General features: G+C 35.3%; 1 protein-coding gene across 3 annotated transcripts in view; it reads left to right on the top strand.

The window, feature by feature from the left end:
* Positions 1 to 18912, top strand: part of TTBK2 (tau tubulin kinase 2) — an 87807-nt gene that overhangs the window by 13951 nt on the left and 54944 nt on the right. For 2 of the 3 annotated variants that reach the window (XM_021403428.1, XM_021403427.1), the window contains exons 2-5: positions 8025 to 8184; positions 12794 to 12941; positions 17189 to 17262; positions 18305 to 18445. In XM_021403428.1, the coding sequence (XP_021259103.1) occupies positions 8116 to 8184; positions 12794 to 12941; positions 17189 to 17262; positions 18305 to 18445 (432 nt within the window). In that variant the 5' untranslated portion in view covers positions 8025 to 8115. Of the gene's footprint in view, positions 1 to 8024; positions 8185 to 12793; positions 12942 to 17188; positions 17263 to 18304; positions 18446 to 18912 lie in introns of those variants that run through there. The other variant, XM_021403429.1, reaches the window with a different exon arrangement.

Below are 18912 nucleotides of genomic sequence, written 5' to 3'. Positions count from 1 at the left end.
CTAACCCTTGTTCTTTGGAAGATCCTGGCCTGAATGGTTTTCACAAGCGGATTCATGATTCTGTCCTTGCTGAGCTACTCATCTCCTCTGTTTTCTTCTAGACTGTGCTTTCTGAGGTTTCTGATGCAGGTGGTGCCTGAGCCCATGTGATCTTTGTGGACTATCCTGTGAATGAGGTGCTCCATGGCACTATAGAGAGTCTCCAAAGCCATTTCAAACTGAGGATAAAGTGATACCTTGTGCTGTTCTGCTGCCCATACGCAATTGCATGTATATTTTAGTGACCTTAGTTCCACCTTCCTCCAGCACAGCCAAGCACCAAGCCATTTCTGACTTCCCTCATTGAGGAGGTCAAAGCCCTCAGAGTTTGATAGATCTCCTGCACTGCGTGGGCACACTCAGATGCCATCCTCCTGTCAGCTAGGCTCTTTTGGAGTAGTTTTGCATAGTTTAACAGTTACTGACCTGATTTCACACATTCTTAACAAGGAGAGCTACTGTCTTCAGGTATTTAAGGAGATGACACTTATGTGTGCACAGCCAATACCCTCTTTTTATCACAATAATGCTGCAAATTCAGAATTAAGTGCCCCTAAAGTAAGGATGCTAAAGAATTAGACGTGACAGATAAAAAGATAGAGATTCCTCTATTTTTCTCCTCTTCTTCTTGGCAAATTATCAGGCCTTATTCTCTGTCTATGATATTGCAGTGTGCTTTTTCAGCTGACACGCAGGGAATTCTTGGCTTTTGTTATGGAGGTCCAGATCACATCATTCACTGTGCTGCAATCTGGACACAACAGTCTGAACATAGTCTTGTGGTCTACCAGTTGGACAGAACTCGTTCTTTATTTGAAGGTTTTATCAGTGTAGACAGCATTTTGCTTTTTATGTGTAACTGGTATGATGCTCTCACCAAAGTTTCTCTGTCAGTTTTTCTTTTTTTCCCCCAAAATTTGAAGTACTCCCATTTGTATGTAGAATATACCCTAAATTTTCCTTGATTGGATTAAATATTGAGAAATTAATGGCTTTTTATTGCATATATCTCCTTGCACCTTTCTTCAATAGTCCTTAGCAGCAGCTTTTTTTCCCCTCTGTAAATTGTTTTGTATCTACTACCAGGAATTGGGTAAGCCATGGAAGAAGTTCTTCAGACCAGTGTGTTGTATGCCTTCCTGCCTTCTGTAGTTGTGCTTTGTTTGCCTATACTGGGTGTTTGTGTTTCCCAACTAAGAAAGTTGATTTGGTAAATAATGGAGGTAGATTGTACTAGTGGAAAGGGCAGTACTTTGGAGCATCTTAAAAGATCAATTTATGTAATTCCTTGGTACAAAGGTTAGTGGCATTGATGGTAACGATCCCAAGAAGCTAACCAACTATTCTAACATTTCAAAATACTGGAAGCGAGAATTTTTATTTTGCTGATAAATTCACGCTGTAAGTAGGTTGATATTGCATTGCTATGTTGCTATTTAAAATAATTGCTTGATCTCAAGCTGTCATTGTATCAGCGTTCAAAACCACATTGTACTATTACTTAACTCTTCGGCAATAAAAATTTTAAAAGGATTTTAAAAGTAATTATTATAATACTGTATAATTTAGGTTATTGCAGAATTAACTTTCTGTGTTTAAAAATATTTTTACATCATGTAAGCATTCAGAGAAATTGTTTCATTGAAGAAAGCTTTTATGACAGGTAAAATACATTTTTGTAATAGAGAAAATACTGTTCTAGTTCCATTCTGGTTTGTTGTAAGTACTCTAACACTTATAGTGGACCTAAGACACAAGAATACAGCTTTATTTTTAACAAATGGTGCTATTAATGTTTTTAAATGAATTTTGAGGTAATTAATAATTCACCTCTTTTTTTTAGTCTGGAGTTCACTCTGAGTTGTGAGAATACTGATAATATTGTGTTACTTGTTATGAAGTTAAAGGCTCAGTGTTAAGGGCTCTCCACCGTAGACTGTAGTTCAACAACTGGTTTGAGCTGAAAGCACCACAGAAATAGTCCAGCCCTTCCCTGTCCCCCACAGGTGGCTTCCAGTCTTTCCCTTGGTCTGACATAAGTCTTTGTGCATTTGTGTGACAAATCAAATTAGGAAATTCAACTGAAACATACCACGGCAAAAATAATCATGGCTGCCTGACCAAAACTTTCTGTTTTTCTCTGTGTGGGAAATTGCATCCTTTATTAGTTAGAGGAGACAGAGCTTTATAGACTTTCCCGGTCACACAAATGTCTAGTACTTCCTTTCTATTATTATAAGGTCTCAAGTACCTTTTATTTCTGTTGGTCTAATCAAGCAACATAATGAAGTTTATTTCAGTGCAATTGCTTTCAAGTAAAATTTAATTTTGAAGTTGCTGCACTTATTTTGGTACTTAAAAATGGTTTGTGTGCCTAAAACTTGCACATTTTTTTTCTGCCTATATCAGCTAGTTTAGTTGAAGATAATATACTCACTCCTTCCGTAAACTTTGCCTTAATTTTTTTTTCTAACATATTTTGTGTTGGACTCTGTTGCATACTGGAAGTAGTGTGGGAACTTGAAATACTTGTTTTTAAATAAGGCTGTTATCTTGAAACAAAATGTTATATATTTAATTTATCTTCAAAATGAAGAAAATATTGCCACTTTTGTAATAACAACATAGCTGAATGTGCGGAAGTTGCCGGAAGGAAATCTAGGCTATTTGGCAACGGTTCACAAGACAGTTGGGAGCTTTTCACACCTGGAATCTGCAAATGGCAGTGAGAATTTTGGTACCCAGAAGCTTGAGATAGGAAAACGTAAAATAGCATTGGTTATGTATAGTTTTGTGGTTTGTTTTTTTAAAAGAATTTCTAAACAACCAATACAGATGGAAATTTAGGTCAAGGTCTTAAATTTTGTTTTTTCATTGACCTGCTGGATAATGATTTTCAGTTATGTTAAAGACCCCAAATTTTAATAAAGATGTTTAGAAAAGACTTAGTAAGTGTAGAATTGTTTTCTAGTTTGAGTATTCAAATACACACTTCAAGCATTTAGATTTTGCATTTTGCACGTGGTTTTAAGCCTTTCTGTGGAAATGGACTTCACCGTAAATGCTACGGAATTAAGACCTTTGAAAATGTCCCGTGTTGATTCTCTATTTATACAGATTTGTTGAACTTTCCTTTGCTCCTTTAAGTTTTCTTCTGCTCAAAAGTAGGAAGTACAGAAGTGACAAGCAACTTTGGAAGGCAGCCAGATAGAACAAATAACATAGAGAGTCCTTATTTGCAAAATGCTGATATTATTCCATAAAAGAGAGGCCACAGGACACACACACACAAACACACGTATATATATATATACACACACATTTATTCATATGTATATATATATATATATATATATACACATTGAAGCAACACTGTACTACTTTCTCAGCCTTAGGTTTAGATTTTAACATCTATAAAGGCTGATTAGCAGATATTGGCTTCAGTTTAGGGCCGTTTCTAAAGAAATCCTAATATGCACAAGCATACATGTACATGCACACAAATTACGTAACATGGCTGTCTTTCCATTCTGAATTAGTCAGCTCTTAGAAACGCGACAGTTTTTTTGGGAAGTTTTGCTTTATCTACCAGCATGTAATGTTTTAATGTACTTGCTTAGGTTAAATTAAACAATCCTTTTGGGATAGGTGGTAAGTAGTTAAAAGCAGTTTAAGTGGGTAGGAGAGATTTGAACACTGAATGCTGTTTGTACAATATTAAATTTTGGTTATAAGCACCAATTGTTCTTTAAATGTATTACACAGGGGTCAGTTCCCAGACAAAGGAAGGCTCGTGTTGTGGAACGAAGTCTGTACTCATTATTTTGTCCTAATTATTCCATGAACTGTCACCTGGAAATAAGTTGGCAAAGGGCTAATTGCCTTTAACTGCGGTAATTCTGCTACCCTGCTTATTTACTCTCTTGACATAAACTGATCTGCTAGTGAAACTGACAGATATATGTTTTCATGAAATGTGTTGCCATAAAGGTGGTTGTTGTTGTTTAGGAGAGTAGCAAAGAAAAGCTCATTTTGCAGAAAATGGTCTCCACCTTAGAACGGTGTTGTTAAAGGATTCTTCCCTTGAATGAGTAAGGGAAAGCTTGCACCTTAACTGTATGTCATTGACTACTCATTTGTTTCAGTGGGATATGGAACATGCTGGAATGCTTTTAAATTGTTTACCAGCATTGTGAAGTCTTCAGCTGCTTTGCTGAAAGCAATAGCTGGCTGTATTTCAGTAATATAAATGGAACTATCTGTGTTTTTATGCACTTCTTAGTCATCTGTGGTATTTAGAATGTGTCTGAACAATCTGAATTGGAGTCCTCCAAAATTCAGAGACGTTTCAGTTTTGTCCTGAACACCGCCTCCAAAGAATGCCTATATAATATGTCTGTCCAAAAAGTCCTTTAATGGTAGCCCTCTCCAAAAGTGTCTTTCCATATGAATTTTAAAATGATTGTAGTCTAAACTGCACATATAAGAGTGTGTTTTCTGTCAAGATATTTACCCAATGCAGTGCATTAATAGTTCTTAACACATTTTCAGTTTCACTGAGTTAATGTCCTTAGAGCACACAGCAGAGCAATGAAAATCAGTCTATATCAGAGTGTGAATAAAAACTTTAAAGAAACCCTGTTTCCACAGCAATGTAGGTATGTAAGCATCTGATACAGCTGTGATTTAGCAGAATTATAAATTGACTTTGGATTTAAATTAGGGAAGTAAGATTACTAGCATAAACAAACAGAAAATTCATCTTTTCTCCATATTAAGCATCAGTATGATTGAGTGTAATTCAGTGTGAGTGTCTAACTGGGAGTTGTTGCCCATACCACAGGAAGAATGTGGAGCAAGGAGAGGCTCTTCAAAGGAGCACCGTAGAGAAGACCCATGGGATAGGAATGAAGGTTTAATTTAGAGGAGGTTAAAAATGATTTGATCCTTGTGTTTTGATGCTTAAATGAGGTAAAATTAGCAGGACTGGAATTCAGTTTCCAAAAGTGTGACAAAGTCCTGTGGTAAGAAACTAAAATTAGACAGGTTAAACCTTGAAAGAAAAGCAAGTCTGCTCACTGTGAGGGAAGAGACTTGACAGAACGCTTTATAGAGGAGGGCAGGGAACTCATTGCTTGGACTCTGATGACCAAGTATGCGTGCATATATGCTGTGGAGAGTGAACGGCAGCCTGAACAGGTGGAGGTTCTGACTAATTTCAAACTCTAAATCTAAGTACTTGTGAAATCTAAGTACTTGAATACTCAGACTCCTGTGTTTGGGATCTTGAAGAACACAGAGCTGTCCAAATTAAACTCAGCATGTTTGTAAAATTTGCCTTTCTTAGGTAAAACAGAGCTTGGCTATTTTATGCGCATCAGATTAGTGCTAGATCCTTAAGCTTCAGGAGGTGATTAGCACCTTGCCTTCAGGAGAGAACTTCTGCTGCCTGTGTGTGATTCTTTAATGTGTCCTCAGTTTTTAGTGTTTTAAATACTAGAGAATGATAATGTAGAATAAATTTTCTTGCTTTGAAATGATATAGGATGGCAAGAGATTTAACAAGGAATCAGCATGTTGGAATAGAGAAGAAGAGGCTGAGGGGAGGCGTCATGGTGGCGTACAGCTCCTTGTGAGGGGAGAGAATGGGCAGTGCTGATCTCTGCTCTCTGGTAACGGTGACAGGACCCAAGGGAACAGCATGGAGCAGGCTGGGTTCTCCACCAGCTCCCCAGGGCAGTGGGCATGACCCCAAGTGCTGGAGTTCAAGGAGCATTTGAACGGCGCTCTCAGACAGAGGGTTTGAATTTTGGGTGGTGCTGTGTGGAGCTGGGAGCTGAGCTCAGTGATCCTTGTGGGTCCCTTTCAATGCAGGGTATTCTGATTCTTTATGAGTAAAATTGAGGAATTGTGCATAAACGAAGATGATTTAGTGTGTTAAGACTTCAGGAATCGAGAGCTCTCAGAAATATTTATCAGATCTGTGACTATAAATTGTGATTTGAAATGTATATAAAAAAAGGTATCTAATCAGATACTAGATCAAGGCTGATAGCAGTACTGATAGAAAACTCTAAAACCATTGTTGTCATCTATTTAACAAATCGTTTACTTTTTCGACAGATGATGAATTTCACTTGTGCGAAAGCTTTAGCAAAATTCATACTTGTCAATTTTTGATCTCATTCCAGCCAGATGAATACTTTCTCCACTGCTTTTTTTTTTTTTTCAAACAAGTGCCAGGGGAAAAAAAGAAGTAGGGTAGAAAGAAAAAAAAGATATAGGAGTAAACACAGTACTTAGTGAAAAACACTACATAATTGGAAGGGGGTGGAAGGGCAAACAAAGACTGGAGCAAATGGAAAAAATCATGGAGCATGTTGTAAACGTAATTTTAGAAGTGTTAAATAGACCTTTGTCAACCTGTTACTGTTGTTTAATTTTCTCTTTAGCTTACTTAGTTCTTGACTGTGTTAGGGTAACTACGAAAAAGGCCAATAATTATAGTCAGTGGTTCAGTAATGCTAGGAGTGTTAACTTAAATTACTACAACTTGCTTTATAATTTTGACCTTATCTACAGGGGAGAATTTACCAGCACCAGTAGAATGGAAATTGGTTTAGTTCAACTTGATTAAATTCCAGGCTGGACACTTTGGCTCAGAATACACAATCTTAATTTAGTTTCCCTTCATTTGTTTGAATTAAACCAATCAAGCTGTGTATTTGTAATAAGTGTACTTTCACAGGTATTTAATCTGCTCTAACTAATTAGGTATAAATTGAAATCTTCAACTAATTCAGATTAATTTTCCTCCAGAGGTTTCTGTTTTGTTTGGTTCAAATGTCAGAATTTACAGTTGAAGTAAGAAAGGCATAAATGAATTAGGAAAAATGGGTATGAAAGGGTATGAATGTGGAAAAAAAACCACAGAACCAAATATAATTACTGTTGTGTTAAACCTCTGTCTTTGATTGATAAAGCGGTAGGGTTTTGTTAGTATTATTTCTTGTTTTTTTTAGATATAACTTAGGTATGGTATTAAACCGAGCATTTCTACATATGAAATGACATCCTGTGAATTTAAACCAGAATGGTCGTGCCAGTGTTGTTTACCATTTGGGTGCTGATTCTGGGGTAAGAGGATTTTTCAATTTTAGCTTAAGTTGTTTCAGAAGTGACTGAAATAAAACTGAAGCAAATACACTTTTGAAGAGTCTTATTGAATAAGAGAGCTTCAATCATTGTATCAGTGTAAGAAACACAATTCCAGAAAAGCTGGTAGCAAAGAATTGAAGTAAGCTTTTTGTGTGATTAGAGTAGGTGCTGATGAGAACCATTGTATGTGGACTAATCTTCGCCCCCCACCCCAAAGGTAATATATATATTGCTATATATGTATATGTTTGCTTTAGAGTTGATTACCAAAATCCAGGAAATTAAAGAATTAAACTGAAATACTCAATGCAAGTTGTTACAGGTTTTTGGGTTGTTGGTTTTCTTTTTAGGTGTTTTTATTTTCTTTAGTTATTTGTATCCTGACATAAACCAATGAAATTGTACTGGCAGACGTAGCAATAAAATAAATAAAAATAAATTATAATTCCAGTGTAATTATCTATTTTTAATTGTGTAATTTTTAGGTTAATATCTTTTTCTACGTTGTTATTATATGTTACTTTTATTTAATCAATTATCTACTACAGTGTTAATTATTTAGTTGTTTAAAAGTTATTATTATTAATATAAAAGAATGTGCTTATGATTTGCAGCAGTTTGAAACTGCCTACATATTCTTATTATTAGATGTAAAAAAATAAGGAATAATATAGTTGGATTTCTTCCTGTACTGGAAGTTGCTTGGCTGTAGTTCTAACATGAGTCACTGTAGCATACAAAAAACCTAGTTAACATGCTATGTGAGAAACGTAACTGTTTCTGTATTTCATGCCAGTGTTAGCCTGTGTTCTGCTCTTATTCTGCAGCCAGTGGTTAAATGGAAGCGGCTCCTGGGATCTGGATGGTTTTTACTGACACAGACTTGGCATAGCAGCTCCATCACATCAGGAGGTTGCAATGAGTGGAGGTGGGGAGCAGCCTGACATCCTCACTGTGGGAATCTTGGTCAAAGAAAGATGGAAGGTGGTAAGTATGTCTTCCTGCAATTCTTTTTCATTTTTAAAATTACTTCTGTTAGTATATTGAATCCACTTAGCTAGTGATTATGTCAACCATTTTGGAAATCAATCAAGCATCCTGTTGAAACTAATCAGATTGTGAGACTGGTTACTTCTAATTGGATGCTCTTTCCAGACCTTGCTGCTCTCCCAATTAGAAATAAATTTTGTTTACTGTATTGCAACAAAGGTTTATCCATGTCTGATTTATATCGCTTTGATTGTGTACCCATATTGGCTTTATGGTAAATAGCTTTGTTCCATTTTGGTGTTCATATTCTTGATTTACATCTGGAGAGATGCAGCATCCATTCTACACTATTTTTGTGGAGAACTACAGGCTGAGTTCTCATAGTTGCTTCTCCACACCTCTGATCATTTTAGGATGTTATTGCATGTAAATTTTTTTGAGATTGGAAAAAAAAAACACCACAAAGAGAACCAAATAAAAAAAATGAAAAAATGAACTGTGAATGGCCACTGAACCATTGTTTTTGCAATATCTTTGCTTTGTTTTACTCCCATGTTTCAGTATTTTGTTTTAGACTGTGAAGCTGATCATAGGAGTTATAGATTCATCATTCATTTCAAATTCATTTAAATAAAGTATTTTCAACTATGTTGTGCTCAGTACTTCATTTAAAAATGCAGGAATCTGATGTTAACTTTATAGTGTTGTGTAAATAGAACCAGAAATACTATCCTTGGAGCATATGTACTTGTAAAATACTTTCTTTTATTGTATCTTGATATTGCAATGAAGTAAAAAGTGAAATTATAGTCTCTTATCAGATCAAATAGTATAAGGTAGCATTATAAATAGAAAACATTACACTATCCACAAAACTGTCTTATTATATGCAATAGAAGACATGTTTTCCTCAGGTTTATATTTTTTCCTAGCTTAATTTGTGTGATTATAAATTTAAACTTGTAGGTTTTCCCAATCAAATATTACAGATAGATGAATGCCAGACATTGTCTGTGAGTAACTTCAATTTCTTAATTTCTGTAGCAAACAGTGAGGATTTCTTGATGGCATCTAAGGTGATACACTTATTTCTGAGCATAAGGGTTTCATAGTACAGGCTGCCAGTGGAGAAAAGAAGTATAGTGCAAATTTCAGCAATTCCATCGTGCTCAACACATATATTTAAATGTATTTCATAATCTAGCGTATAATAATTATTGATGGTTTTTGCTAGTGTTCTTGAAGCAGTAGCAAAAATTCCTTGTGTAGGAAGATGAGGCAGTATAAGCCAGTGGACTTCAAGATTTTGTATGAAGGAGTGCTGATCACTGTTAGTGCTCCCTCTGATTGTTCGTTGTGGAGTTCTCTGATACCCTGCTTTCTCTCTCCCCACTGAAGAATAACAACTCTGTAGTTTGATTGTATGAGAATATTTTATTGCAACCAGTTAAACAAAATATAAGCACATTCTGGAAATTCAACAAAATATATGCACATTCTGGAAATTATACATAGATTTGCAGCCAAAGTGTAGAATTTGGAATTTTTGCTGTTCAGGACTTTGGTCTTTGTAATCACAAATTCACACCTGGAATTTTTGGACATGACCTTTTTTTAAAACTATGTTCAATTAAAATTTGTTATGTAGATATTCTTCATGACGATTCTCGTTTGGGAAGTAAACATAGGAAAGATGTCATAAAAGTCATTTTTCTCATTGTCATCCTCTCTACCAGTTTCAGTTAGTGCTGGCTCCCCGTATCAATGCCTTTTCTAGTCCCTTTTCTTTGCCTTTGGAGCTGGAGAAATTTGAATGTAATTATAGTTGTTTATAGGTAGATTTAAGACCGTCATTCAGTGTGCAGTATAACAAAAAGCCCAAAGAAAAAAAAAGTTGGAAAATATATGCTTTAGACTTGAAGCATAGAAAGAGAGCAGTAGAGAAGAGAATGAGTTTGAGATGAGATGTGTGAAACTCATGTACAGAGTGGAAGATTGTGGTGTAGGTGTAAAAGAGTGCAACAGCATCCTTGTCAAAGTAAAAGACACTGGGCAGATATAGCAGGATACCCATATGACTGAACAGGCCACTTCTTTCTTAACTCAAAAGCAAAATGGATTTGAACAGAAGGTGGCAAAGGAGTTGGGCTGCCCAAGAGGAAAATGGAATTAAGAAAACCAGAGCTCAGCCTGCAGTTGAAACTCGGGAGATATACGAAAAGCAACTAGAAAGGCTTCCATAGGAATGTTGGCAGCAAAATGAAGACCAAGGGAAGTGCGAGCTCATTGCTGAATTTCACGTGTGACCTAGTGACAAAGGAGGCAGAAAATGATTTTTCTGTCATCAAAGAGAAGTTCATTTGTGCCTGAAATTATTGCACACCATGATTATTCGATATATGTTAATGATTCTGGTGTACTTCATCTGAGGACAGAAATTGATCTGTTTATTAATATGGTTGCTTGTTTATTTTAGCCCACAAGCAGAAAAAAAGCTTTTCAGAGGCAGTCTTGCTCAGGCTGGCCGCTTCTCAAAGCTGATAAATTGAAATTAGATGATGAACTGCTCTAAGTCTGTAAAAGTGATGAGAGTGGCTGTGTCATCTGTATCCTTTTTCACCTTTCTACCATGCATTTTCACTGTCACCACTGTACTTAGATTAGTGCTTATGCTGAAAACTACGGTCAGATGGACATCTGTGTTTAACTGTTTGAGCCTAGTCCTTAGCTCAGGGCTCAGGAAGATACAGAAGCATTACCAGCCCAAGAGGTACTCGTTGGCATGGCCAAATTAGTCAAGAACTACATCTTTGAGAGATACCTATGCATGCAGACATACAATGTAATATGTAATCCCATTAAACATGCTATTTTTCTAACATGTACATGACATCTCTTTCCCTTCTGCAGGGACTGAGTCATTGTAGAGTTATGTCTAGATTCTTAGCTGTTTAGTACCTTAAACAAATCATGCCTGAAGACACTAGCTTACTCAGAATTTATGATACTCTGTACTTGAACTTGTTAATATTTTAAAATAAGCAGGTTAAGGAGTAACAGGCTTAAGCTTGTGTTGCTAGTGTGCTTGTTTCAGTGCATCAGAGAAAGTTTAGAGGCTATCTGAGAGGAGAATGAATTTGCCAACAGCTACTGCGCTTTACAGAAAGAAATGATCAGCTGAGTTTGCAATCAGCAGATGTTGCAACAGAAGCAGATATGTAGGTGGGTTAGTTATGAAGTCTTAATGTAGTGTGCTGTCTATACAGTGCACCTTTTTATAGGTATCAGTGAGACCAGAAGTGAAATTTGGTAGGTAGTATCTTAGTCCATGTTTTCCTCATTTTAAAAATATTGAAATAAGACCTGCTTACGATGCTTAAAAAATCTTGCAATCAGAAAAATGCATAATGAATTACTGAGTATTGTTGTAATCATACAGAATAAAAATTTCATGTGATATGATTTTGGTTGAAAAAATGCAAGAGAATGATCAGGCTATTTTTTTAAAATGCTTTTTCCTTTTCAGACATGTGGCTGTTTGTCTGGATTAGGAGACATTGGATCAATTTTCAGAATTAGTGTGTTGCTGATCTCTAGATCTCTAGAATGTTCAGACAACATTTAATATGCTGTATTCATAAAGCCTTAGCAAATTCACATTTTCAAATGATGATTAGGAAATCATGTCATTCATTTCAAGGTAAAATACATTTAAAAATTAATATATTAAAAAACTAAAATGAAAAGTAAGTGTATTTCTTAGGGTAAGTTCATTTTGTCTCCTTTTCTCTTGTGTCACATGAAGAATGGTAGCTACAGGAGAAATCACAATATGAAACATTATATGAATAGCATTGACGTTTTGATACTGAAAGAGACAGGTCCTTGTCTGCTATGAGCAGAGTGAAAACACAATTATTAGTATTTGCTCTGAATGTAGTGTATGCGAGGAGGATTCTTTTTACCTCCTCCTCAAACAGTGAATCTTGTAATGGTGCCTGTTCCTTTAGTATGTCTCTTAATAAGAATGGTGTTAGTGAACTGTAAGTAAATCAGTAACATTTAATATACGTATTCAAAGATAATCTTAGCCATTTTTTGTCATGTGTAAGTCATTGCTCAGAATAGAAAATTCTGGCTTTTCATAGTAACTCCCAAGAACTTTTATACCTTTAGTATTCAATGCTTATATTTCTGAGGGGAAGATAGCTTATTTTAAAATGTCACTGTGCATTTGTTTTTTGAAGATCTCTGGGTAGCATATGGCTATTTGAGGAAAGCATATATTCAGCATGCTGACTTCGGTCAGATTCATGCTGGGAGTTGTACTCTTACATTGTATGAAATTGAGGAAGTTTAGTGCAGATGGATATGAGGTGTATTAACTTGTTTTCCTAAAATTATCTTCCAAATTTTATGTGGTTAACCATATATTTGTAGATTATTCAATAGCTCTTTACTTAGTAAAGTGTACTATTACATTAATCTAAAATCTAATACAACAGTGTTTGCAGTTTGGAAGACAGTTTGAAGAAGTATTGATGTTTTGTTTCCCTTCTTCTCCTCCTTTTCTAATCTGTTTTTGTTTGTGTTTTTTTCAATGTAGTTAAGGAAAATAGGAGGTGGAGGATTTGGGGAAATTTACGATGCATTGGACTTGCTTACTCGGGAGAATGTAGCATTGAAGGTCGAGTCAGCTCAGCAGCCAAAACAAGTGCTGAAAATGGAAGTAGCTGTGTTGAAGAAATTGCAAGGTAGGACTATACCCTGTGCAGGAAGCAGCATGTCAATGTATCTCTTAAAAAAAAAAAAAATTAAAAAATTACAATCACAGTGTAGTCATGGTTTGAGTAAGTACTCTTGATCTTCTCCAAGTTTTTACTCACTTGGCTTCTGAAAGTTTTCTGCAGTGAACTTTTTCTTTGAAACAGAGTGAAGTGGGGAAAAAAAAATGATGAAAAATTGAATTGCTGGCAGAACCTATGTTCAGCTGTACTTTACTCTGGATCTGTTTGCTCTCTTTAACTTTTTCTGCTCTAGATTTTTTTTGTACAGGAAAAGGAGACTATTTTAAAAGAGGAAACAAACTATCTAGCATGGAATTGGTGGTCCTTCATGTAGCACCAATGATAAGAATGTTTCTATTTCTTTTTTTTCTTGTCAGTACTTGAAAAGACTTTTCTAAGGTTGAAATTGGAAGCATAATTAAAAAAACAACAATGTATTAGAAACAGAACAAACAACAACAATAACAAAAAACCACTCAAAACCCACAAAATTAAAATCCTTTAACTTGTAGAAAAAGTAATTATTAGTGTCTAGAATTCTTTTAGGGTTCAGTTCCTTGACTACTCAGGATTATGGCTTTGGATACTCACTTTTGATGTACCTTTTAATACTTCAATGTCTGAAGCTAGTAATACAGATAAGTATGCACTGGTATCTCTTCATTGCTTTTCACAGAATGTGAATAAAGAGTGTTTAAAAAGTGGCTTTTTTCTTTAAACAGTTTATTCTGAATCTGGAAGATTGTGACTAATCTATTGGTCTCTGTCAGCAGCCAGATTTTTACTGAACTCTGAGTTCGAATAAAACAAAATCTGCATGACATATGGTGCTGCCTAATCAGCTGTAAAGGTCACATTGCTTCAGAAATTGACAGCCTCTATAGATTTAAGAGGGCAAGTATGTCACATGTGATAGCATTAACAGACTGTTCCTACGTTCATATCTTTTTAAAGAATTTCACAAAAATATCTATTAATACACAGCTGAGTAAGAGGATTCAGGGAGTCTGTATTAGCTTTCTTTGAATATTAGCAGTAGTCTAGAGATGCATGGAATTAAATTCAAGTTGTTCAATGAGTATTAAAAATGTTGTATTTTAACCTTCTACTTTGAATTTAAGCGTAGTGAAGTTTGAGTTCAAAGTTTACAAAGATTGGTTTTTTTCTTAAACACTTTAACCTCTTGACCTTTTGGCTGAAATGGTCATTTCCAAATATTGCTATAGGACCTTAAAGAAGTTATAATTTTTTTACCTATCTTACTTTGGGAATTTAACTTCGAAGTTTTCCTGTGGAAGACTCTAATTCTACTGAATCCTGGGAAATGCTGTCTAGATGCAAAGAACTTAGTAATGACACACCAGAATAACAGATCCGCAGGGGCAAATAATTCACATGTATAATGCAAGTAAAGACCTCTCAGATTTTGTTATTTATTTTCTCAATAATTGTTTGTTCAGAGAAAATAATAATTGGAAGTTTTTACATAACTGAAAAACTGATTTCTTGTAAGAGCTTTAGAAGACACTTTTATGATAGTAACACTGGAAGTGACCATTAGCTAGTTATTATTGTTCAGATTTCATAGTACAGTGCAACTGCTCTGTCTTAGGATGAGGAATGTTGTGGATAATCAGGAAAGTGACTTTGGTAACTGATGTGACAAGAAAGAACTTTATGAATATACTGAGATTTGTAGTCCACACAGATATGTAGCTTGATTTTTGTTTATATATTTTTATCTGTACTTGACGGATTTTTATCAAATAAGATGATGGATTATGATAGAGCAAACTAGTTTATATAAAATCTTGATGCTTAGGAGCCATTTCCATTAACTTTTCTACCTTCACAAGTTTTCAGTGTGCAAGAGCTAAAAATCTGTTGGAGAAAGAAAACCAAGAAAAGTGGATAACATGAGTAGTAGAGAAAAACTTTGAAATTGCTTCCTGAAGAATACTTTTTATTAAATGCTTTGTATTTTTTTTTCTTTTTCTTATTTTTGACTTTTTTTTTCTTCTGCAGACTTAAGGATTTAGAGAAGGTGAAATTGTAGAGAATTCTTTTAGGATACTTTTGAAACTACTTCTAATAGCAAATGTCCTGTGATACCAACTTTTTATCTTGCTCTATCCCTTTATGGCATGTGTCAATATAAGTATGTATGTATGTGTGTATAATTCTTACTTTGTTCTCAAAGGGCTTATGCTGTCTTATTTTCAAGGTGTTGTAAGTACTTTGAATGTAAATCAGATGGAATGCAATTGTCATGAAAATCCTTTTCTTGCACATATTTGGAAGGTTTGCTCTGTGACTAGTAGATAATGAAAGACATGGTGTTTGCCCCACTCCTAGTGTGAGGTGACAGCTTTGTTCAGAATTCTCTTGATGTATGGGGCTGATTTATTTAAAAATACATATATATAAAATCTCATATTTTCTTGGGAAATTAGGAAGAAACAGGCTTCAGGAAGGAAATAGGTGTAATGTGTCCCAATCCAGCAAAACAAATACTTCAGTCTTCACTAGAACTGTGCACATTCTCATGGCTATGATGATGCTTTAGAGCATTTCTGTACTAGAATGTTGTCTCACAGAAACTGTGAAACTGAAATGAGCATAGCTGTTGGCAGAAGTGCAGGGCTGTACTATTTTTTTTGTTTTTGCTTTGAGAATTTTCGAAAATTAGAACAGTGTGGTCACTCATTGCAGGAGTGAAATGAGTCATAACTTTGTAGGTATGCAGTGAAGTGAATAATGAAAAAGTTCAAAGAAGCTCTTTTAAGACCCTGGTCTATCAAAACATGCTTAAACATGTGAGTAGCTATATGACTTATCTCTTAATTATGAGGGAGGAATATGTTGACTGATACGGCCATTTATTATAGCTCAGTTGCCAATAGCTTCCTTGATTTATTTGGTTATTTATTTTTTTATGGCAATGATGCTGTCACCTAATTCTTGTTGGCAGAATACTGTTTAACTCTTTAAACATGATTTTTTTCAAAGAAATCTGCTGCAACAGATGGTTGTTCTATTTAATCATGTTGTTAGGCCATCTGTTCACACAGTCAGATCGGAGAAGACAGATTTGTCGTATCTCACTCAGCGAGAGTGAGACTCCCTCAGTTGGTTTCTGTCTCACAACCTCGCCGACTCTTCTCTCACTCATTTACATCTCTGCAGCATAATTTGGTGATGGGTTCCCTCTGGTGTGATCCACAAAACTAGCTACAGTGACACAGTGCAGCTTGAGGAATGGTTGTTAGTCCTTGTGCTCTGCCTAGAAATCTTTCCAAGGCCATAGCCATTTGCTGCAGCCTACTCCTGTTTTGTTTCTCCTTACTCCTCCCCAGTCTCAGGCTTTCAGATGTTATACACCTAGAGAAAAGGATCTCAAGGTATCTGCAAAGGTGTGATAGATACCTATTACTACACTGAAGTGAAAGAGAATTAGGTTATTTGAATAATGTGTTTAGGCCCTACTTCTGTCCTTTGCCACTTCCTCAGTTTTTTAATGAAAATTAGTTTCCAAAGAATTTACCACACACTGGGAATTGAGGCTTCAGGTAAAATGGGATTTTCTTGGGCAAACCGAGTTTTGGACGCTTACTGAATTTCTTAGATGACGATCTAACCATGAATAAGTGGACTAATGTGTTTTTCTGAGCCTGTTCCTTCAGCATACCCACAGTGACTGTAAAGTGAGTCATAAATGTTTGAGATGTGAATTCATTAACTGGAAATGGCAGCAGTGAATATACAAAACTTCATCTACAGAAATTTGCTGTAAATCTTTCATAAAACTGTATTGTCTATAGTACTTTCCATCTCACTTAAATGGGTGGAAGGAAGAAGTAGGGGAAAAGCAATGTTGGTTACAGTTTAGCTCTTGTGTATTTGCATAAATTGTAGAAATTTCTTTTAAAATCAGTTTAGAAATTATTTTGATTAATCGTGTGGGTTTTTTCTTTGTTTCTTCGTTTGTTTTTAAATAAATAGACCTATGTTTAAACTGTGTGTGGCAGGGAGCTTGCTAAGAAGCTAATAAATAGGCAACTGTTCTGTCAAATGAAGTGAAAGTATTCAGGAGCAGTAACACTAAGTTCTAGGGTTTTGACTGAGCTCTTCTTGTCACTTGCTAGGAATGTGAAGGAGAAAAAACAGTTTCTCATTATTATTGCCTGATTTGTTTCTTTTTATTATTCCTTCAGGAAAGGATCATGTCTGTAGATTCATCGGATGTGGAAGGAATGACAGATTTAACTATGTGGTCATGCAGTTGCAAGTAAGTGTACCAAACAGAGCTCAAAAGTTTGCTTATATGTTTTGTTTTATTATTCAAACATGAAGATAGTATGAAAACCGTAAAATTTTAGAGAATGGCAAATGAAAAAAATAATTCAAAGTTAAGAAGTAAATAGTAGGGGGCTAACTTAAATTGATCCTCTCCTTGTATCCTTATTTTTCATATACTCTCAAAAAGGAGCAAGTTTCCATTGTTAAAAAGGTCTGACTATTGAAAGGAAGGTGTTTTCTGTGATAATACACATTCCTTTAAAGACTTCATTTGGAGGTTGTCTAGAATATAGTATGTTGGTCTGTTCATTTTGTTGGCATTTTTGGATGAAAGTTTAAAAAAAAAGAAAAAACCCAAAACAACGACCAACAGATGACTCTTCGCAAAGTTTAAAAAAAAAAGGATAAAATAGGTGATTAACATTTAACATTACAGTACTATTGTCCTATATCATCTTGGTAAATATGAATGCTGGATAAAGATGTGGGTGGTTCTAGTGGATATGATGCTGGAGAAAGAAGCGAGCTGTTAGTCATATTGTTGATCATTGTTTATTTTGATAGAACAATGGTTCTGTGAAGTCATGGTAGTATATTTACTGCATTATATGAATATTTTTCATCTGTTTGGTTAAATCATCTAAGATATACTCTCTAATTAAATAAATTACATACTTTTCCCTAAACAAATGAATGTAAAGAAGTCTTCGTGAGTATTTTCTCTCTGACTTTTTTCAAATATCCTTGATGGAGAAATACATTAGTTATCTTCTAGAGATTATTTTAGTCCATGTTACTTAAGTGTAGAAAGATACTAATATTAATATTTTAAAAAATTAATTGTAAATTTAATATTGTAGATATTTGGGAACATCTGCTCATTAGCTATGTTATCCTTGAATACGAAAACAAGTAATAAGTATTCTGTGGTCAACCATTATAGCTAAAGATGTGATAGGAAGACTTTATGCTATCTGTGAATGTTGATATTAGGTTTTTTTTATTTTTTTAATGCCCTCTTAATTTGACAGGGTCGAAATTTGGCAGACCTGCGTCGGAGCCAGTCTCGAGGAACATTCACAATTAGTACCACTCTGCGGCTTGGGAGGCAGATTTTGGAATCTATTGAAAGTATTCACTCTGTAGGATTCCTGCACAGGGACATAAAGCCGGTAAGTGACCATTAAAACAAAACAGGAAGATATTATGTGAGCATTGGATGGCTGCAGAAATAAGAATGTATTCTATTCCATGAGGACTACTCCAAAAGTAATGCCTCCTATTTTATAATGTTGGCTCATGACATCAGAGGTGAATGTCAGTGATGTGGCAGTAATGATTGAGCCTTTCCACCAATATTCCATTACATTTTGTTGCCACGTTACAGATGGCAATAGAGGGGCAGTCTGACAAAATGGCGTCTGACATGAAAGTGTGTGTGAAGCAAAGTGTGTAATTGAATTCTTCCATGCAGAAAAAATTACACCCATTGACATTCATTGATGTTTGCTGAATGTTTATGGAGACCAAACACTGGATGTTAAGAGTGGTGCATTTCAGCAGTGGTGACAGTGACGTGAAGGACAAGTCATGTTCCGGATGGCCTTGCACAGCTGTCATACCGTGAAATGGAGAGAGT

The sequence above is a fragment of the Numida meleagris genome, chromosome 6 (assembly GCF_002078875.1).
Source record: "Numida meleagris isolate 19003 breed g44 Domestic line chromosome 6, NumMel1.0, whole genome shotgun sequence".
NCBI classification, from domain to species: domain Eukaryota; kingdom Metazoa; phylum Chordata; class Aves; order Galliformes; family Numididae; genus Numida; species Numida meleagris.
Note: the sequence above shows the minus strand (reverse complement) of the source record. Positions and strands in the feature narration are given on the sequence as shown.